Raw genomic sequence first — 23,924 nt, forward strand, 5'->3', positions numbered from 1 at the left:
CTAACTTGGATCTGGGGATGAGCTCAAATGCAGATAACCCACACTCATTCCACTAGGATTCTTCCTTTACATCTTGCTGAATTCAGCAGTCCCATCCTAAGTTCCATTTGTTGGTAATAAGCACAATTTGAGGATGTTTGTGCTATTTGAATGTTGGTATTGGGGAACACAATAAACATATTGGACTTTATAATGTTTTTGATTTGGGAATTTCATAATAGCAAACCCAGAGAAATCCACACGGATATACCTGATCATACCTTAGTATGTTTTCACTAATTGGAAAGTAATTTCTCAAACTTATTTGCATTAATTCTAAGAAATGCCACTTCAATACTGTATATATCTAGTTTGGTTTCTGATGTCACCATTAATTACTCAATTTTTATAGGCTTCACATTTACCAACTCTGTTGTACTTACCCAAGTACAGTGCCCTGCATACAGTAAGCGCTCAATAAATACCACTGATTGACTGGCTTAATAGAACGATGAAAACGTTAGTGTTTGTGAAAGGCACTGTGTTGAGATGTATGCTTTGTGGTAAATTGTCAATAATACATTCAGAATGAGTAAAAATCATCAACTTGTACCTACCCCAGCCCTTAGAACAGTGGTTGTCACATAGTAAGCACTTAACGGATAACATTAAAAAAGGAAAAGAAAAGTGTGAATCTAGGAATTTGACTATCACTTAAAAGTTCTGCCCTCATACCTTGCAAATAGAAAGTATTCATTTAATCCTGAACCCAGATCATGTTTCACAGCTGAGTTCCCATCTGGGGTTCATTGTCTGAAGCAAGAAATGAATCTTGTATATCAATGTCCATACTCATTTGGTAGCTTTAAACCCATGTGACAAATCCATTATCTTTGTGTTTTTGTCAATCAGTATTAATCAGCTTTCACAGACAGAATTCCAACTTTTCACCCAATTTTTAGCATGTGAAAGTCCAGTTTTCCTTCCGTTGAATAAAGACAACTTTTCTAAGAAACCTTTAACTTAATCAATAGCTCTCTAGAAAAATAACACAGAATGATCTTGAACAACTATTGATTAAAACAAAAAGAGCTTTTGTAAAAACAACGTTAATTCTTACCAACTCCAGTAGCTATTGATTCTGCATCAATGTCGTTAGCCCTTTTCTTTGCCACTTCAGCTAGTGCCAATTCACCCTTATCTAATGCAAGGTAATGGATGTCCTTTGGAAATGAAGCAAAATAAAAGATTAATCTAAAGTGAATCTCAGACAAGTAACAAAGAATGTTCGCAAATAAACCCTTATTGTTCAGGATATGAAACTGACGAACCTACTGTTATATTTTAATTTTCTGGACTTCTTCCCCAATGCAAATAAATCATCGGATATTGAAAAATCTCACCTTTAAGCAGCCAGGTGTATTTCTTAGAATAAAAGCATATAATTGAGTTGACTAATTCTAGCTTTTGATCAAATTTTTCCACATTTTTTCCTTTACTAGGAAAGACTTGTACACTTACGGTATTGGCATGAGGCAATTATAGAGGAGGAAGAGAAGGAACATCGAGGCATGATAGCCTTCAGGGGGACAGTAGTAATTTTAACTTCAAAACTGTTTGAAAATAAAATTGCACAGTCTCTATAGATATGCACAAATTATGTCAAATATTTGTGGTTTTCTACTTCAAACTTTTGGAATCTGGATCTCCACAAAATCCTACTGGAATTAGTTCTGTGAAGGGCATTTCTGGAACTCTGTACTTCTGTCGCATATGATTGTGAACTCGAGGGCAGAGACTATGTCTTCTACCTTTAGTATAACGTCTTCCATGCAACAGGTATTCAGAAAATATCATGACTGATTAACTTCGTTCATTCAATCAATTGTATTTATTGAGCGCTTACTGTGTGCAGAGCACTGTACTAAGCGCTTGGGAAGTACAAGTTGGCAACATATAGAGACGGTCCCTATCCAACAGCGGGCTTACAGTCAAGAAGGGGGAGACAGACAACAAAACAAAACATATTAACAAAATAAAATAAATAGAATAAGTATGTACAAGTAAAATAAATAAATTAATTTCAGAAACAACAGATTTTTTGAGAAGTAGATTTGTGAAATTTGGGTAGTTCAGCCTTATTTTTTAAAATTAAGGAGGTAGGAGTCATATTAAATTGGTTAGGCCATAAAATTAATAATCTATATTGACATTTTTTTAAAAAATATAGTGATCAAAAAAGCTGAAATAGTTTTTGACATCTGAGATGGTGTTGTGATTTTTTTTAAAAAAGAGACAAACATTTTAAAATGTATTATGATGGCCCCCAAAATTTCACCTTTGGCCTAAGGAAAGAGGGGAAAAAAACAAGCTCTGAAAGCATAAAAAAACCCCTCTCAAACTTATGAAGTTTTGTTCTGAATGGAAATTTTCAATTATCTATTGATCTTGATCTAAACTAATACCATGTCGAGGCTGTGACTGCAGTAATACACATGCAGGCCCAGTTCTATGTCTTTGTAAAGCTTCCAAGCATATAAATCCATCAATTTTTGGATAGTTCAAATAAAACTATAAAATAGAAAAAGTCATAACATCAAACGTGTCATGAATAAGTTAGCTACGTGCATTTTCCAATGACAATCTAATTAGCGACGCAAAAAAAGTCACAAGATATTAGAGTTGCTAGCTCTAAATTTTTGTTGTTGTACAGTCTGGATCCAGGATAGAGACATTTAATCTATTTCTATGAAAGGGTGTGGAAGTCTTTGGACTTGTTAGTCTGATATAAGTACTAAATTTTATGTAACTAGAAAGTCTAAGAAGATTCTTTAGAGTGGATAGCTAGCCAGGCTGTATTTTAATACTACATACGTGTGCTTGCCTTTTTGTGTTCAGTTCATTCTGAGTAATAAGCATAAGTGGAATGAAGATACTTCAGTTATCTGATTGTCAAAGGATATCAGTAGAAATGAGCATGGCTGAGAGGTCCAGTCTCTTTAGCCCATTTCTTACAATATTTTTCAAATGCATTACATCTTGTCTCATTGCATCCTGATGGGTCTCTTACATAATGCAATATATATGTCAAGAGATGTTGGTGGCAAAACATATATAAGAAATATGTAGTAACACAAATTTTTAAGGAGAAAACAATCAGTCCACTAAGGTTCCTGTCTAATAATAATCGTGGTTCTTATTAAGTGCTTATAATATGCCAGGCACTTTGTTAAACTCTGGGATCAGTACAAGATTTGCAGATAAGACTCAACCCCTTGCCACACAGGGTAAACAATATATAAGCAGTTGAGAGAGCAGGTGTCTCACCCTCATCTTACAGAGAAGAAACTGAGGCACAGAAGTTAAATGACTTACCTAAAGATACGTAATAGGGTCATGCTCTTTCGACAAAGCCAGAGGAGCTAAATTGAGCAGATGGCAAGATTGAAGCTCTGCTCATTAGTTGAAAAGTGAGATTTTTCCAGTGATCTACTTTATGATTTTCCTTTTCATGAGAAGTCTATTTCATCTTCCACTCACTTATCCAAGATTTCAAATACATGACAAAGACTTATTGAGAAGCAGCGTGGCTTAGTGGAAAGAGCAAGGGCTTGGGATTCAGAGGCCATGGGTGCAAACAACCTGCTCCGCCACTTGTCAGCTGTGTGACTTTGGGCAAGTCACGTAACTTCTCTGTGCTTGTTACCTCATCTGTAAAATGGGGATTAAGACTGTGAGCCCCACGCAAGACAACCTGATAACCTTGTATCTACCCCAGCTCTTAGAACAGTGTTTGGCACATAGTAAGCACTTAACAAATAGCATCATTATTATTGATTGACTTCCATTTTATATCACCTCCTCTCAGGAGTTACATGAGTTATAAATGAATAAAACTGTCATTTTTACCACAGCACTTGTATATATTCGTACAGATTTATTACTCTATTTTACGTGTACATATTTACTATTTATTTTGTTAATGATCTGCATATAGCTTTAATTCTATTTGTTCTGACTATTTTGACACCTGTCTGTCTCCCCCTTCTAGACTGTAAGCCTGTTGTTGGGTAGGGACTGTCTCTATATGTTGCTAACTTGTACTTCCCAAGTGCTTAGCACAGTGCTCTGCACACAGTAAATGCTCAATAAATATGATTGAATGAATGAATGAATAATGAGCATATTATTACTCAGCTGAACAGTGAGCTACCACCAGGCTATATATTCAGTGCAGAAGTCATCTCTAGTGCTGTTTATATGTGCTTCAAAAAATGTTCTGATTCCCACATTCAGCACCATACTGTTGGGGTGATGTTGGGCCTCAACCTATCATTGTTTCCATTAAACTGTAATGGTATGTGCTCCAGGATCGCAGTGAATCTTTCTTTGGGACAGCGTATCTCCTTGTTATTTATAAATATAAACTAAGGTTCACAGTACTAGTTATATATCTTTTTGTGCAGTGGAACATATGTAAGAATTGGTGTCTTGGGCCATTTTACGTTAGTTCCCGAGACTAGTCCTGAGTCTTGAGAACTAAGGATTTAGATGATATAGAGTGCAAGTAATAGGAAGCAGCATGATCCAATGGAAAGAGGAAGGACCTGAATTCTACTCCTAGCTCTACCACTTGCCTGCTGTGATACCCTGGGCAAGTCACTTAACTTCTCTATACCTCAGTTTTCTCCTCTGTAAAATGGTAGTTCAGTACCTGTTCTCCCTCCTCAGACCGTGAGCCCCATTTGAAACAGGTACTGCTTCTGCCTTGATTGTCTTGTATTCATTCATTCATTCAATCAATCGTATTTCTTGAGCGCTTGGGAAAGTACAGTTCAGCAATGAACAGTGACATTCCTTGCCCATTCAATTCACATCAAACTTCTCCAAGAGGCCCTCCCTGGTTAAAACTTGATTAAGCCTTCTATAATAATAATGGTATTTGTTAAGCGCTTACTATGTGCAAAGCACTGTTTTAAGCACTGGGGGGATACAAGGTGATCGGGTTGTCCCACGGGGGCGCTCACAGTCTTAATCCCCATTTTACAGATGAGGTAACTGAGGCACAGAGAAGTTAAGTGACTTGCCCAAAGTCACACAGCTGACAATTGGCTGAGCTGGGATTTGAACCCGTGACCTCTGACTCCAAAGCCCGGGCTTTTTCCACTGAGCCACACTGCTTCTCTGTCTTGTATGGACTTGGATCTGTGACATTTGGACATTTGATGTTTGCCCCTGGGCCCTTAAATACATATCTTTAAATTATAAATTGTTTATTCATCTCTAGACTGTAAGCGCATTGTAGGCAGGGAATGTGTCTGTTTATTGCTAGAGTGTACTCTCCCAAGCTCTTAGTACAGTGCTTTGCACACAGTAAGTGCAGCACTCAATAAATACAATCGAATATATAAATATTAATACCCGTCTCCCCCTCTACACTGAAAGCTCATTATGGGCATGGAACGTTTTTGCTAATTCTGTTGCATTGCACTCTCTCAAGCACTTAGTACAGTGTTCTGCAGATGATATGTGTTCAACAAATACCACTGATTGATTGCTTCATTCATTACCCAGGAAATTTATGGCTCATTACCTATGCCCTTTCTTCCACCCAACATTCCTACGTTTCATAGGCTTCAGGAGCTTGAGAAAGCATACAACTCACTTTTATGCATTTCGTAAACATTAAAGGTGATTCTTCCCTAGCTTTCAGGGCATGTAAATTCAAGTTTCTGGGTCTCTGTCATCAACTAGAGAAGCAGAGTGGCTCAGTGGAAAGAGCCGTGGGCTTGGGAGTCAGAGGTCATGGGTTCAAATCCCAGCTCCGCCAATTGTCAGCTGTGTGATTTCGGGCCAGTCACCTAACTTCTCTGCACCTCAGTTCCCTCATCTGTAAAATGGGGATTAAGACTGTGAGCCCCACGTGGGACAACCTGATCATCTCAGCACTTAGAACAGTGCTTTGCACATAGTAAGCAGTTAACAAATGCCATTATTATTATTATGATGATGATTAACTAGAACATCAGTAATTTAAGTGCATTTAAAACACTTTTGATTCCTGAAATTCTAGACAACTGAGCTCAGTAGGGATGAGGGAAAAATGGATTCATTAACTTAACTCTATTTTCTTCCGTACTTTTGAAAACAGGGGGAGACTTATTTCAATACATCAGCATATTTTACTTTATTATGATGTGAAATGGTAATATCTGGTAAGGTGTCAAGTATCCAGTGGAATGTACTGTTTGGCAGAGTGGATCTTAAAAGCAGCTGAAACACCACAGCACATATGCCAACTTGTACTTCCCAAGCGCTTAGTACAGTGCTCTGCACACAGTAAGTGCTCAATAAATATGATTGATTGATTGACCATAAAAATGGAATGGATTTAAGGCCTGTATTCAGTGTCACCACCATGCCCCCAAAATGTGACAAAGTCCGCTGTACGTAGCCAAACAGAATACTTGTGATCAGCAGATTTTAAGCTATTTATTACTGAATTAATTTATGCTAGAAAGAGAAAGGTTAGAATTTATGGTTTTGAAGGAGTCCTAAAATTGATGGAAGGACAAAACGATATATTCAGATCAATCAATCATATTTATGAAGCACTTAGTGTGCATAGCTTAGTCTAGATGGGGAAGACAGACATTAAAATAAATAAATTACAGATGTATACGTAAGTGCTGTGAGGCTGAGGGTGGGGGGGTGAATAAAGGGAGCAAATGAGGGGGATGCAGAAGGGAGTGGGAGAATAGGAATAAGACTTTAAAGGTGGGGAGAGTAAATGTCTGTTGAATATGAAGAGGGAGGGCGTTCTAGTCCAGCGGCAGGACGTGGTGAGAGGTCAGTAGTGAGATAAATGAGATTGAGGTACAAGAGTAGGTTAGCATCAGAGGAGCAAAGCATATGGGCAGTGTGGTCTTTTAGACTGTGAGCCCACTGTTGGGTAGGGACTGTCTCTATATGTTGCCAATTTGTACTTCCCAAGCGCTTAGTACAGTGCTCTGCACACAGTAAGCGCTCAATAAATACGATTGATTGATTGATTGGTGAAGTAGGAGGGGGCAAGGTGATTGAGTGCTTTAAAGGCAATGGTAAGGAGTTTCTGTTTGATGTGGAGGTGGATGGGCAACCTCTGGAGGTTCTTGAGAGGCAGGGAGACATGGATTTAGATTTCTGACTATTAAATTGCCATATGTAGCCTTCCATTTACACTCTTCAGGCTTGGGTGTGAGCTTTGTGACGCTAGGTACTATTTCCTACTGCTCTCCACACTTGATTGTCTATGCTACATGCTGTTTTACAGCTAATTTTCTTGAAAGACTGCTCCGTACACATCTCTCCACTTTTAAAAAACCTCCAGTGGCTATACCCATCTCTTTCCAGGAAAGCATTATGAGCCTGGGAGTCTGAGGACCTGGGGTCTAATCCTGACTCTATCACTTGGCTTTCTGGGTGACCCTGGGCAAGTCGCATAACTTCTGTGCCTCAGTTTCCTCATCTGTAAAATGGGAATTCAGTACCTCTTCTCTCTCTTTCTTAGTGAGCCCCTGTGGAACATAGAACCTGTTTGACCAGATTACTGTGTATCTACCCCAGTGCTTAGTACAAGAATTGACACATAGTAAGAGTTTAACAAATAACACAATTATAACTCACATCAAGTCAAAACTCAGAGTGGGCTTCAAGGTCCTCCAGCTCTCGCCATTTTACATATTAACTTCTCACCAGCTCCTCTGAAACATCACCTCCTCCAGGAAGACACCCTTGATTAATTAGTAACACCCTAATCACCTCAATCCCAACAGCCATCCTCAGCACTTACATATGTTAGTCCTATCCTCAGCACTTAGGTACACTTTCATATTCATTTGTATAGTCAATTATGTATTGTTCTGATAATATTTGTACTACGGCCTATTAACTTCCCACTACCTTCACCATTTGTCTTTTCCATTAGATTGCTGGGTAGAGAACATGTGTCTTACTTCGAATGTAATCGCATAAGTGCTTAATGCAGTCAGTGCTTTGCATTCAGTTGACTGACTGATTTAGGGAAAATGTGAAAACTATCCTTTTGGACGCTAAACCACTAGACTAACTCTTAAGGAAATAACCGTGGAAACATTCCTAAAAGTAAAGCACACAGCAAATGGGCCTTCTACATTTCTCATTCTTAGTGACTCAATTCTAGTTAGTAAAATGTTCAAGGCCTTTCCGTTCAAAATACTTATGTACCCCATTCTGTGCTTGAAAGCACACCTGCAGAGAAGTAATTTTCAGAAAGAATCCAAATATCAGTACTGGCTGAACACTCGTGAAGGATTTCTAAAGCTCAGCTAGAATTGCCAATACAGAGCCAGAAAAAAAAAACTGTCTGCATTTGAAAGAAATCTGCTCTAAGAAAGTTATTAAGTACTGTGTTATAGGTAAAAGAAATATAAAATTAGCTCTTTAGAAATGAAAGGAATGAAATATACCCCATAGTGCTAAAAAGACCAGGTACAAAACTGTCACTTCAGCAATAACTGATGGCCCCACTCTGGGACCAGGAAAGGCCAACTAAGTTGATGTAAACCAGGCTGTTGGATTTTTCCGCTAAGCGAAAACTGACCCCAAAGAATGGCAGTATGTGGCCCCTTCAACCCAGAATACCTGAAACTAACTAGGCTCTTTTAAGACAGATACATTTACTTTTCAACCTTGTTCAGAATTCAATTCGACAGTCTTCAACATTGGACTTCACTTCTCTATGCTTCAGTTACCTCATCTGTAAAATGGGGATTGAGACTGTGAACCCCATGTGGGACAGGGACTGTGTCCAACCCAATTTGCTTGTATCCACCCCAGTGCTTAGTAAAGTGCCTGGCTCATAGTAAGTGCTTAATGAATGTGATAATAATAATAATTATTATTATTTTTAAAAAACTACATAGACCAAGAGCCCCATGTGGGACAGGGACTTTGAGCAGAGTAACTTTATCTATCCCAACGCTTGGAACAGTATTTGACACATAGTAAACACTTAGCAAATACAACGATAAGAACAACAACAATAATAACTTGCATACCAGAGAGAGCTTACTATTTCTGAGAATGCTAAAAACACAGACACAGCATTAACTCAGCTAAACAGGCTTGAGAGGCATTCTGTATTAAGCACAGATGCTTGGTTGCATTTGTCTTCGGAGCATTTGCCTCTCTGGCAAGCAGTCTGTTACATAAAGTTTTAAACAGGAGCAGTGCATGGAGCAAGCGGTCCAGCAGCATTGGCAGCTATGCCCATTCAGACATAGCTCAGCAGAAGGAAGGATGAGGGGGCCTCTTGGCTGGCTTGGATGTCTGCTGGGGAGGGGGACTTGCTACACAGGACCTCCCGCTCCCCTGACTTGGAAATTCCTCCTCCAGAGTTCCTCAGTTCCCACTGATTGGGGCATTTTTTTCAGCTCCTGCCTCAAGTGCTGTAGTGGGAGATTAGCAAGGCCATCACCTTTTGAGAGTGGAGGAGTTTCCAAACTGGGGATTGCTATCAGAAGGGGATCAGAGCTCTAACCTTACCTCCCCTCCCAAACTCACCCCATAACAACCCTGCAGCCAGAAACTCAGCTCCCCCTCCCCCTTCACCCCCACTGGTCTCCACAATAGTCCTAAACTCCTTCCAATAAGCCCACTCCCAGCCACCTCTTCCTACCCTGAGAACCAAAGCAAACAAACAATGATCAGTCTCAGCAGTCACAACACACACACACACACACACACACACACACACACACACACACACAGAGTCCACATACATATCCAATTATCCAACTCACATATATGTAGATTATATAAATAATAAATGCATACACACGCATTCGTATACATGCGCTTACAAACATGTGCGTGAAAAAACATGTTTTTTTTTAACATATTCATAAGCACCACTCATGCGGACCAAGGACACATGCAAGAAAGATGGACGGAAAGGAAGAGTCAATAAACAAAAAAGGCAGCTGGATGAGGGGGTGAGTATGTTTGGTGGGGGTAGGTCGGGGGAGGGAATGGAAAAGACGGTGGGGTCGGTGGGAAAAAACTGAGGGAAGCGTCCTATGTTGAAAGGTTAAAGGAATCGGAGTTACTAGTCAGGAGGAGAGAAGGCTAAGAAGGGTCTCTGCACCCACAACAAAGGATTTTGGGGTGGAAGACCCTGCTTTCCGTAAGTCTAGACAGGGCCAAACAAGAAGAAATAGATTTAAAATACAGAAACTGAAAGCTTGATGGAATCTAAGCAAAACCTCTCGACTGATGGGGTGATAAAAGTCTGGAACAGGCTACCATAGGAGTTGGGGCATTCCCACCCCTTCCAAATCTAGGATTCTATAATTCTATTAAAATCACATCTCTTCCAAGAAGCTTTCCTTGATTAACCCTACATTTCCTCTTTCTCCCTCCTGGGCTACCTATGCACTTGGATCTGTGCCCTTTAAGCACTTGATATTCACCCCACCCTCGGCATTTATATACATCTTTATAGTTTATATATTGTAATGTCTGTCTCCCTGATAGACTGAAAGCTCCTGTGGGGAGGGAACCATGTTCAATTCAATTCACGTGTATTTATTGAGTGCTTACAGTGTGCAGGGCACTGTACTAAGCGCTTGGGAGAGTACAGTATAACAGTAGACAGACACATTCCCTGACCACAGTTTTATAGTCTAGAGATAAGCTTATTGTATCATGCTCGCCCAAGCACTGAGTACAGTGCTCTTCACACAGAATGCACTCAATAAATACCATTGATTGATTCAAAAGGAAATAAACCGCCAAGAACAGGTTATGATAGGGATAAGAAAAGGGGTGGAGCAGGGAGAGGGAAAACAGGGAAATACCCAGCCGTTCATCTAAGGGATACAATTACAGTTATTTCTCTGGGATGCGTGTTGGTCTAGAGCCGATTTAAATTCTATCGGATAATATCTTAAAACGCCCCCTTGCATTCAAAACATTTTGGATTGCCAAATGTGATTGGGGGTCACATGGCCATCCTTAGAAACTGAAATAACTTCTCTTGAAAGGGAAAGTTTTAATCTTCAAATAACGGCCTTAATTTAATAGCATCACTGACGAATAATAATAATGTCGGCACTTGTTAGGCGTTTACAATGTGCAAAGCAGTGTTCTAAGCGCTTCCATTTAAATCACCACAGTCAAGTCACCTTCATGGTACTCTTCCTAGCTGAATATTTCAAAAGCAGAAATCAGACCAGGACGAAATTTTAAGATGAGCCAGAGATGACTTGAGAGGAATTTGAAATAGTACTTTGATAAACGATGCCACCGGCAAGGAGGATTTAATATTTAAAGGAAAGAGCCACACTAGACACAGAGCTGAGTAATCACTTAGCACTAGACATCAAATAGCTGAATAATAGTTTCTAGCTTACATCCCGGCTACGAATGGGACTCGGTGACAACAAAACATAAATACAGAAAGAAAGAAATAGGGTGAAAAATTCCCAGAGAAGCATGTGAAAGTTATCAATAGGTGAAGATAACTTATTTAATTATTAGTATCTTGGTCATTTGACGCAAAGGGAAATATCACTGTGTATACATTCCTTAATTAGGTGCTATAAAAATGGATTAGAACCTCCAAATGAGCATAAAAATGTGCACGTAGCTTTTTATCTAATTAGAAAGGAATTTTCATCAGGAATAGAGGGGTTTAATTGTGTAATTTAACTTACAATTTAAATATCAAGATCAAACTAGCTGGCAAGTGACTTAATGGGATAAGCCATATTAACATCTAGTGTCAAAGCTTAATTTAACAACAGAATGTCTTCATTATGCAAAAGAGTCAAGCAAAGACTTTTTCTTTCTTTCCTTTTTTTTTTTTTAAACAAGCCTTTTCCCTATTGTTGCTTCTAAAACAATGAAATCAGCTGCATAGCAGGAACCTGCTGTGAGAGGAGGAAAGCACTGTTGGCTTTGCCCATCTGACCTCACTGTGACATTGTGGTGCAAGATCTTATAAAACAACAGCCCCCTGTGGAGCCTGGACACAGGATCTTTTGAGAGCTGGTTAATTTTACTTCTGTAGCTAATTAAATGGGAGGGCCCAAAAGTGCCTGAAATGTAAAACCCCTGGGTCTACCTTGCAGCTTTGTTGCTTTAAAAGTACCTGTGGAAGCGTTCATAATTTGTCACTTTTCACAGCAACCCAAGAGTCAAACTGAGAGCATTCACCGTCCCCAGGACTAGGTCTGCCCCTGTGTCCTGGCCTTTGCAGCTGTACTTCCAAGGAATGGATTAGAAACATTTAAGCTTATTAGACAGAAAGATCTCATCCACCCGCATCAAGTTACACGGAGGAGAAAAAGTTCAAGAATGAATAAATTAATTCCTGGAAAACACAAACAGCCCCTTGGGCACGGTAAGAAAAATGTCAGCAAGTCAAAAGATACTAGATAGCAACTGAAGAGTTTCAAGATGGCAAGGATAATACCTTTCCCACCTTGAATCTAAAACTGTAAATGACACTGATCTTGTCTAATGGGCACACAAACTGACAAGTAACTCAGCTCAAGTTGCACGCCCCAAAATCATAAATCAGAAAGACTCACCATGAATAAGTCCCGAGCACCAATGTCCATGGCGAGCAGAAAAGCTTTTTCAAATCTGTGGTGTCTGCAAGAAAAGGGAAAGAATAGTATTGGTTGTAGATCATTTGGAATTAAAAAAAAAAACCAACCAAACTGTTTTTTTAGAAGATGAATTATTTATCCCGGGGAAAAGTACACTTTGAAAAATGTGTGACCATCATTTTAACTCACTTCCATTTCAGACATGTAAAATTTTAGGCAAGTAATAATAAAGACAAGATGAGAGAAAATTAATTCATTTATTATGAACATTTGAGTGCTTTTTTATGGTATTTGTTGTTTACTTTGTACCAGGCACTGTATCAAGTGCTGGGGTAGATACAAGCTAATCAGGTGGGACACAGTCAGTGTCCCTCAGGGGGCTCAAAGTCTTAATTCCCATTTTACAGATAAGGTAAGAGGCACAGAGAAGTGAAGTGACTTGCCCAGGGTAACACCGCAGATGAGTGGGACAGCTGGGATTAGAACCGAGGGCTTTCTGACTTCCAGGCTGTGTTGTTTCTCAGTGATTACTTTGTGCCTACCACTATTCCAGATGCTTGGGAATATACAAGAACGATATAATTGAAGACAGTCCCTGGCCACAAGTAGCTGAGAAACCTCCAACACTTAAACATCAATGATAAGGAATAGATTCTTGATACTGTTCTTTCTCCAAAATCCAATGTGTTAAATATTTACAAATGCTGGGCACTCCCTAACTTTGGTTAGCTAACCAAAATATTAAAGTAATTAGAAGCTATAAATATACAACATTATTTCCCTAAAATTTACTCACACAAACTATTGAAACTTCAAATTAGCTATGTGGAGGATATTCTAAATTGATTACCAAGATGACTTCTATAATTAGAAGACATTTCCATACTTTCAGTACTGTATTATTCTGGGAAGTACTCTTGTGACAAGGATTAAAAAGACACTTCATTTCTTAGGGTCTGCCATATAAAGCTTAATTGCTTTTATCAGTTTCATTGGGGCTTGTGATAAGCTTGCAGATGACAGAAAGATCTCATCCACCCGCATCAGGTTACATGTATGAAGGAGAAAAGTTCAAATTTCTCATGCTGAAGTCATGAGACATTACTGTAGCCAAACATAACAAAACTTCCATTAAAATTTGTGATTCAAAGGTTTAAAAATTTAGAATGTTTTCATTTTATGTTCTTCCACTTTATTTTGCAGAGAGAAATAAATTGCAGCAGACCTTTGAATAGAACTATAATAAATTAGAAGTTTATAGTGAATCACACTAAAAAAGTCAGTGGGCCTATTAAAATTGCACTCATGGAAACTTGAAAAGAAAAGAATCCGGAGAGAGCAAAAACTACTCTTCTCTTTCCGCCAGGCAATAATTTACCTAATGTCCATATAAACAAGAATTTACCAGTGAACAAAAATACAAAGAAAAATGCAATTTAAATGGGAATACTCGAAATACCAGGCTTACAGTGAAAAGTCCTTTCTTCGCCAGCTTTTGGCACAAAAAGGTCCTGTAGATATTGGCCATGGACTAAAATTTACTGAGATGCAGTTGGAAGTGGCTTCATCAGAAGACTCTCCCTCCAGGCTCACATCCTCTTCTGCCTTCAGGACATAGCTCTTGGAATGTCCTCCCACCACCTCAAACTCAACACATCCAATACAGAGCTCCTCATCTCCCCTCTCAAACCCTGTCCTCTCCCAAACTTTCCTGTCACTATAGATGGTACAACCAGCCTTTCCGTCTCACAAGCCCGTAGCCTTGGTGTCATCCCTGACTCCACCCTCATTCACCCCACATAGCCAATTTGTCACCAGTTCCTGTCGGTCTCACCTTCACAGCATTGCCAAGATCTGCCCTTTCCTCTCCATCCAAACCGTTTACCACGTTAGTACAATCTCCCATCCTATCCCGACTGGATTACTGCATCAGCCCCCTTTGTGGCCCTCCCCCAAACCTCCAGACTTCTCCCCACTTCAGTCTGTACTTTACTCCGCTGTCCGGATTATCTTTGTACAAAAACGTTCAGGGCGCGTTACCCCCGCCCCTCAAAAATCTCCAGTGGTTGCCTACCCATCTCCATATCAAAGAAAAAAACTCCTCACTATTGGCTTTAAAGCTCTCCATCACCTTGCCCCTTCTTACCTCACCTCCCTTCTCTCCTTCCACATCCCAGCCTGCACACTCCACTCTTCTGGTGCTAACCTTCTCACTGTTCCTCGATCTCATCTGTCCTCGCCGCAGATACCTGGCCCACGTCCTACCTCTGGCTACCGATCAATCTGCGCATCAGGCAGAAACTCCTCACCCTGGGCTTCCAGGCTGTCCATCACCTCGCCCCCTCCTACCTCACCTCCCTTCTCTCCTTCTCCAGCCCACCCCACACCCTCCGCTCCTCTGCCGCTAATCTCCTCACCGTACCTCATTCTCGCCTGTCCCGCCATCGACCCCCGGCCCACATCCTCCCCCGGGCCTGGAATGTCCTCCCTCTGCCCATCCGCCAAGCTAGCTCTCTTCCTCCCTTCAAGGCCCTGCTGAGAGCTCACCTCCTCCAGGAGGCCTTCCCAGACTGAGCCCCTTCTTTCCTCTCCCCCTCGTCCCCCTCTCCATCCCCCCCGTCTTACCTCCTTCCCTTCCCCACAGCACCTGTATATATGTATATATGGTTGTACATATTTATTACTCTATTTATTTATTTATTTATTTATTTTACTTGTACATTTCTATCCTATTTATTTTATTTTGTTGGTATGTTTGGTTCTGTTCTCTGTCTCCCACTTTTAGACTGTGAGCCCACTGTTGGGTAGGGACTGTCTCTATGTGTTGCCAATTTGTACTTCCCAAGCGCTTAGTACAGTGCTCTGCACATAGTAAGCACTCAATAAATACGATTGATTGATTGATTGGCCTGGAACGTCCTCCCTGTCAAATCCTCCAATCAATCACTCTTCCCCCCTTCAAAGTACTACTGAAGTTGTACCTCTTCCAACAGGCCTTCCCAGACTAAGCCCCATTTGCCTCAGCTCCCCCTCCCTTCTGCATCACCTTGACTCACTCACTTTGCTCTTCCTGTCCCTCCCCACCCCACAGAACTTACATATATATTAAGTATAATTATTTATATTGATGCCTGCTTGCTTGTTTTGATGTCTGTCTCCTCCCCCCCCGCCCCCCTTTAGACTGTAAACCTGATCTGGGCAGGGATTGTCTCTCTTTATTGTTGCATTATACTTTCCAAGTGCTTAATACAGTGCTCTGCACACACTAAGACCTCAATAAATACAACTGAATGAATGATGGAATTGACAGGCTCCAAACTGTACTTGTTCTCCAAAATGAGCAAACTAATTTAGTGGTCACGATTCAAAATTTCCCAAAGCATCCAAGCTTGAGAAAAGCAGCACAGGCCTGAGAGTCGGAGGATCTGGATTCTCCTCCCAGCTCCACCAACTGCTTGTTGTGTGATCTTGGGCAAGTCACAACTTCTCTGTGCCTCACTTTCCTCAACTAAAATAGGAATTCAATATCTGTTCTCCCCTTCCTACTAACATGGAGAACCCCACCATTTAGTACAATGCTTGGCACATAGTAAATAAGCATTTAACAAATAGTTATAATAACAATAATGCTTTGCACCTAGTAAGTGCCTAATAAATGCCATCATTATTATTAATAATATTGATTAGCTTTTTCTATGAATAAATTGCTGACATTGAGCAGTTTGCTAACAATGTTAAGAAGGGAGTCCTTGTAAGAAGCAGCATGATGTAGTGGCTGGACCAAAGGTTTGGGAGTCAGAAGAAGGTCATAGGCTCTAAGCCCAGCTCCACCACTTATCTGCCGTGAGACCTTGGGCAAATCACTTCACTTTTCTATGTCTCAGTTACCTCAACTGTAAAATGGAGCTTGAGACTGTGAGCCCCACATGGGACAGGGACTATACCCAACTCGATTTGCTTGTATCCACCCTGGTGGATACAAATACCATTATTATTATTATTATTCACTCCAGTGAATAAATGATAAATAAATGATAAATGATCAATACATCCTGCAGAAAGGAAAACCTAGGGACCAAAAACTTCTGTGAAGGAACTGGTTGCTAGAGGTTTTCTCAGGGCCACTCACACTCTCTCATCCCTGATAGTCAAGTTCCCACTGGAGCTGCTGGTACAAAAGGAAGTGGGGCCAGGGTGCAAAGTACAAACAGAAAATTTGTGTTCAAAACCCACTCATGACCAAAGGGACCACAGCAGACTTTTGATACTGTACCATTGCTCCACGCATCAGCAGGCAGTTACCTGCACAGCTACTTTGGTAGCTACTCTGGTTTTTGCTGCGCACATTAACCAGCTCTTTACAGGATTCTCACTGAACTTGTCCACCATGACAAACTAACTCCCTAAGGTGGTTAGTACAGTGCTCTGCACACAGTAAGCGCTCAATAAATACGATTGATGATGATGGTTCTTCAGTGAAGCATTAGTAAGTAGGGGAATGCCGGCTGGGACAGTGTCACCTGGGACAAAGCATCAGCTAGGGCACTTCATGAATTTGAAAGCACACAGTGGGGAGCGAGTGTGAATGTAGTTATTGCAAATCCAGGAAAAACAACATGCTAATTGACATTGGCAGGGGACAGAAGCCAGCCTGGGCAATTGCTAATCTTGCCCTGGGACCTCAAGGCACTAGGGTGGCCTGGTTAAGACAGAAATGCGCACCTGCCCTTGGGGGACTAAATAGTAATAATAATAATAATGATGGCATTTATTAAGCGCTTACTATGTGCAAAGCACTGTTCTGAGCACTGGGGAGGTTACAAGGTGATCAGTTTGTCCCACGAGGGGCTCCCAGTCTTAATCCCCATTTTACAGATGAGGTAACTGAGACACAGAGAAGTTAAGTGACTTGCCCAAAGTCACACAGCTGACATTTGGAGGAGCTGGGATTTGAACCCATGACCTCTGACTCCAAAGCCCGTGCTCTTTCCACTGAGACACGCTGCTTCTCAATAGTAATAGTAGTACTATTACTACTAGTAGTAATTAGTAGTAATTACTACTACTACTACTACTACTAATTATTAGTACTGCTGGTAATTATTATTACTAGTAATGGGTGAAAAGGGCTGAGGGTCCATCAGACTCCCTCTTTCATTCATTCAAATTCAGTCGTACTTATTGAGCGCTTCCTGTGTGCAGAGCACTCTACTAAACGCTTGGGAGAGTACAGTATAACAGTTGGTAGGCACATTCCCTGACCACAATGAGCTTAAAGTCTAGAGGGCAAGACAGACAATAATTGTAAGTAATAAATTGTGGATATGTACATGAGTGTTGTGGGGCAGAGGGAGGAGTGAAAAAAGTGCACATCCAAGCACAAGAGTGACTTACCTCTTTTCCCTCACCTGCCACTAAAAAAATATGCTCGGGTTCAAGCCTGCCAGTGAAACTGGTTGAGGATGAGATTCCTCAATACTATTTAGGCAAACACTGGTGCTGAGAGGCAATGTATGAATAGTTGTTTGGTGGTGGTAGGGCAGGGCAACTCTTCTAAATATCTTCTACCTCCCCTTGAATTCGCTCCCCTGCTGTGATTATTAACATGTATTGAGCACCTGCTGTGTGTTTATCAATTACCCCATTAGCAGAAGTAAGGGAATTTGCTTGCATTCCTACGGACAAAAAACTCTTGTTCAAGAACACCTGGCACCTTGCCTTAGAAAGTATCAGTGTTTTCTTTTTCTTCTACTCCAGCTCCTAAGACTTTCATTCCATCATTAAACCATATTCTCACTTTCAGTCAACTCTCTAAAGTACAGGGATATGCATTGTATGAAACAAAAAAAAAAATATACCTCACCTGCTTATAGTGTGTAGTCAGTCATTTGGGCATATTTTATTCCATTTATTCTGTTTGGGTAGATAGGGGGCATTCATTATATTTCTATTTTACAGGTCAGGAAATGTAGGCCCAGGAAGTGTACCATTAGTGAAAATGGTGCTAGAATGGTGGTCTTAATCTTATCTAATGATCCATCCCTAGCCTCATTCAAACATCTGCATTTTATTTACCATCATGATCATCATCATCAATCGTATTTATTGAGCACTTACTGTGTGCAGAGCACTGTACTAAGCGCTTGGGAAGTACAAGTTGGCAACATATAGAGACAGTCCCTACCCAGCAGTGGGCTCACAGTCTAAAAGGGAATGGCCACACATACCACATCAGTGAGTATATGGGAATGGCCAAATGGAAAGAGCATAGGATTGTCAGTAGTAATTCCAGCACTGACACTACATTTAGGCAGATCACGTAACCTTTCTGTGCCTCAATTTCCTTATCTACATAATGGGAATGACATCCCTAATCTTCCTACGTATTAGATTGTGAGCCCTATGTGACAGGGACTATGCCTGATGTGATTATCTTCTATCTAGCCCAGTGCTTAGCTTTGTGTTCGACACAAAAGCACATAATAAACACCACAATAATAACAAAGTGAAGCAACTAGAGAAAACAAGTCCTGCTTACCATTTCTGCAGTTAACTGTGAGATAAAGGTAGAGTTTGGGAGAGATCAAGAGAGACAACAATAGGGAAAGTGTCAGGAGGAATATTTAGGCAGATCCAGATAGCGCACTAAACCTCTGCAATGGCAAATCTAGGCCCAGAAAAGGCCATCAGCAATTCCCAAGCTTGCACATATGAGATGTATCTCCTCATGCAGGACCTCAGACTCATGTAGCAATGGTCCAAAGCAGGTCATTCTACTGCATTTTGTGGCATCACAGAACGTAAAATGACAACCTTCCCCAGACCTGGCACAGATTTTTGCTTCTTAGGAAGAAGATAATGAATTGAATAGTTGAGTTACAATTATTCTACACTTCACCGGCCATTTTCTTTTTACAGTGTAGGAAAACCTGATTAAATAGTTGCTATATTGTTCCAAATAAGATCAGCTTGACCTGACTGCACTGGCAACAAGATAAATGATCATTTTCCTGATTGATCTCTGCAACAGAGTCATGGCTTTAAAACTGCCAGATTTTCTGCTTTACAATAATTTCAGCATCTTCCTTCAATCAACAGACAATTTTTAGTGTCATTATAGCTACAGTGTAGGAAAACCTGATTAAATAGTTTCTATACTGCTCCAAGTAAGATCAGCTTGACCTGACTGCACTGGCAACAAGATAAATGATCATTTTCCTGATTGATCTCTGCAACAGAGTCATGGCTTTAAAACTGCCCGATTTTCTGCTTTACAATAATTTCAGCATCTTCAATCAACAGACAATTTTTAGTGTTATTATAGCTATTCTCCATAAAACCATAAAAATCTGGCTATGATTTCTGACCTGGGGAAAAAAGCCTCAAAGAAATGGTCTTCACAATCAATGGTATTTATTGGGCACTTACTATGTGGAGAGCACTGTACTAAGCACTTGGGAGAGTACAGTACAACAGAAGTAGCAGACATGTGCCCTGGCCATATATGCCTTGATAAAAGGAGTCAATCAATTTCAAGAAAAATGACAGGTACATATGCCACCAGATTTAAACTGGTAAAATATGTCTTGGAATTTCAATATCAATTTGTTTAATAAAAATTTTAACTGGACACCGCTTTGGTATTTAATATTTGATCAATCATATATAATTAGTTTACTGTGTACAGAACACTGTACTAAGCACTTAGGAGAGTACAAACATAACAGAGTTGGTAGACATCTCCATCTCCATCCCCCCCATCTTACCTCCTTCCCTTCCCCACAGCACCTGTATATATGTTTGTACATATTTATTACTCTATTTATTTGACTTGTACATATCTATTCTATTTATTTTATTTTGTTAGTATGTTTGGTTTTGTTCTCTGTCTCCCCCTTTTAGACTGTGAGCCCACTGTTGGGTAGGGACTGTCTATGTTGCCAACCTGTACTTCCCAAGCGCTTAGTACAGTGCTCTGCACACAGTAAGCGCTCAATAAATATGATTGATTGATTGATTGACATGTTCCCTGCCCACAGAAGCTTACACTCTAGTCTTCCATTATGCTGCAGAAGCAATGCTATGAGGTATTCACATGGGAAGTGCTCTGAAGGGCTGTTTTTATCGTCGTAGCAAGATGAAAAACACTAGTACAACTGCTCAAATGCTTAACTAAACCCTGAAGAATAACATTTGCACCACTGGCTGATTGATTAGGTACAAAGTTTCATAGGAGAACAGTGCCATCAAGTAGCACTTACTCATCGCCCTTCTCTAGATCTAGCTCTCCAGAACCTTGGAAGCAGCATGGCTCAGTGGAAAGAGCGTGGGTTTTGGAGTAGGAGGTCATGGGTTCAAATCCCGGCTCGGCCCGTTGTCAGCTGTGTGACTTTGGGCAAGTCACTTCACTTCTCTGTGCCTCAGTTACCTCATCTGTAAAATGGGGATTAAAACTGTGAGTCCCCCCGGGACAACCTGATCGCCTTGTAACCTCCCCAGCGCTTAGAACAGTGCTTTGCACATAGTAAGCGCTTAATAAATGCCATCATCATCATTGGAAGCTTTGGAAAGGAGACCCAACTCTCTCTGTTGCTTCTCAAATCATCTAGAGAAGCAGTATGGCATAGTGGAAAGAGCGCGGGTTTAGGAGTCAGAGGTCGTGGGTTCTAATCCCGGCTCCACCACTGACCAGCTGTGTGACTTTTGGCAAGTCTCTTGACTTCTCTGTGCCTCAATTCCCTCATCTGTAAAAATGGGGATTAAGACTGTGAGCCCCCTGTGGGACAACCTGATCACCTTGTAATCTCCCCAGCGCTTAGAACAGTGCTTTGCACATAGTAAACGCTTAATAAATGCCATCATTATTATTATTATTCTCTGTGCCTCAGTTCCCTCATCTGTAAAATGGGGATTAAGACTGTGAGCCCCACGTGGGACCACCTGATCACCTTGTATCTAACTCCGGTGCTTAGAACAGCGCTCGGCACATAGTAAGCGCTTAACAAACGCTGTCATAATTATTATTACTTCTAGGAGAAGAATACTTTCCATGTCACACTTGGCCCAACACAGCTTCTAGTGTATATTTCCAACATATTTGGGAACTGTGGGAAAGGGAGCAAGGCAGTCACACCAGGATCCTGGCAGAACCATGAAAGATGTAAACACAGCGGTACCCCCACAGGGCCCCACCCTTCCTTTGCATGACAGAATACAGATCTGCTCAATCAATCAATCAATCAATCGTATTTATTGAGCGCTTACTATGTGCAGAGCACTGTACTAAGCGCTTGGGAAGTACAAATTGGCATCACATAGAGACAGTCCCTACCGAACAGTGGGCTCACAGTCTAAAAGGGGGAGACAGAGAACAGAACCAAACATACCAACAAAATAAACAAAATGCTCACAGGGGAGGAATATTTTCCCACTTCTATTTCAACAGACAATGGCACCTGGCTGCATCCAGTCACCAGTCTAAATTAGCCTGTTCTCCCAAGAGACAGGAAATTGGGGCTCAGTGTGAGTGTGCTTTTGTCCTGGAGCTGGCATTCGAAAACTGACATTAGTGATGTGGACTGATATACAGGACCAACAGCAACAGACAAAATTTGCATTATGCACAAGCATTGGTGAGAAAATATATCTTTCCTCAAAATAACTTTATCATCATTACTGAAGAAAACACTGAAACGTCTATTAACTTACTGCTTTCTTCTCATTCACTAGCTGTCATGACCTTCAGTACATGCTCCTTCAAATCAGGAGATAAGGCAAATCTCTCTTTTAAACCATGAAGTTCATAGTAAATGTGATAGCCAAGAGGAAGATGACCTTCAACGTTCTAACTTTCAAACAGCGATACATCACACAGAAGTTCTTTACATTTCCCAAATGGCAGTACATTCCTTCTCCAGAAAGGTTTTATTTAGTTTTTTAACTTGAGCTACCGAGGCAGCATGAAATATTAGTATTTTTAAGAATTCCAAAAAACCCCGAGCTTCAGTTTATGATCTAAGGCTGCAATCGTGATCTTTAATCTGTTATTACTACCTCTGGATAAAATACCAGAAGTGAAGACAAAAAAAAAAAATCCACTTCCTAGTAAGCATTGCCATCTCTCATTACTGACACAGAGAAGGCCGTGGTTTATAATGCCCTATTTCAACTGAATTTCACAATATCATTTCTGATCAGAACTGCAAATAAACATCACCAGCCTAAGCAGAGAATGAACACCTCCTCCTTTTCCCACCCAATTGAAGCTGTGCTACATAGGCTAAAAAGTAAAAACGAAATTAACCTGGCTATTTTACAGCTATAAGAAATAACAGGAATTAGAGCTTTTTACTGCTCCTGATGGGCCTTCAGGATGCCTATACACAAGGCAGAAAGATCAGAGCTTCTACTAAAACATCTTGTAGTATTGTTATATTTGCAAGCTACATACAACTGGGGTGTACATAAATATCATTTTCCAGCCAATCTCTGCTGTCTCTTCCATTATACGGTAAATTCCTGAGAGCAAGGATTAAATCTTTTATTTCTTTCCTAGGTTCCCCAATCACATTATGCAGTGCTGTACACCAGAAGAATACTCTTGATACTGGTTTTAATAAAACAGAAAACAAGAGAAAGAGGGACAAATGTAATTTACAAGGGAGAACCAATTCTTTAGGTTCTAAACATGATTTGATCATTCATTCATTCATATTTATTGAGCGCTCACTGTGTGCAGAGCACTGTACTAAGCACTTGGGAAGTACAAGTTGGCAACACATAGAGATGGTCCCTACCCAACAGCAGGCTCACAGTCTAGAAGGGGGAGTATAAATATATTCCATGTGTGGCACTGATAAAAGTGGGCTGCTGCATTATTTTGTCTCCCCTAATTTGGGCTCACGGCATTTAGGAAATAATTGGCATCAGAAAGTCTGTGGCACGAACAAACATTACTTGTAAACTATCTTTTTTTTTCATTTGACAGGGTCTACCAGTCCTCATATAGCAGTATCAATCAAGGGTGGGGAGAATTAAAAAAATCAATAATTTAAAACAATAAATGCAGAAAGACAGTAGAAAAATGAATACTGAAAGTAGCCTGCATTCATATTCTACCAAAATTAAAATTAAAGTGTTTAAAGTACTGTCTATAAATTCTCAGTAAAATTAACCATAGGCTGCAGTTTGAGAGAAAATGAAATCTACCTGAAATTTCAGGAGACTGAAAGAGCACATATTCTATGAAAAAAGGATTTCGTTTTTTAAAGACCGGGAACTTATCATAATCAAATTAATTATTATCATTTT

At 40.4% G+C, this 23,924-nt stretch overlaps 1 protein-coding gene across 6 annotated transcripts in view; it reads right to left on the reverse strand.

Annotated features, from left to right (window-relative positions):
* The window catches only part of LOC119932442 (WD repeat containing planar cell polarity effector), a 158,807-nt gene that overhangs the window by 61,821 nt on the left and 73,062 nt on the right, over nt 1-23,924 (reverse strand). For all 6 annotated transcript variants that reach the window (XM_038751631.1, XM_038751630.1, XM_038751629.1 and 3 more), the window contains 2 exons: nt 12,594-12,657; nt 1,100-1,202 (listed from right to left, as the gene is read on the reverse strand). In XM_038751631.1, the coding sequence (XP_038607559.1) occupies nt 1,100-1,202; nt 12,594-12,657 (167 nt within the window). The remainder of the gene's footprint in view (nt 1-1,099; nt 1,203-12,593; nt 12,658-23,924) is intronic.

Source organism: Tachyglossus aculeatus, chromosome 9, assembly GCF_015852505.1.
Source record: "Tachyglossus aculeatus isolate mTacAcu1 chromosome 9, mTacAcu1.pri, whole genome shotgun sequence".
NCBI classification, from domain to species: Eukaryota; Metazoa; Chordata; class Mammalia; order Monotremata; family Tachyglossidae; genus Tachyglossus; species Tachyglossus aculeatus.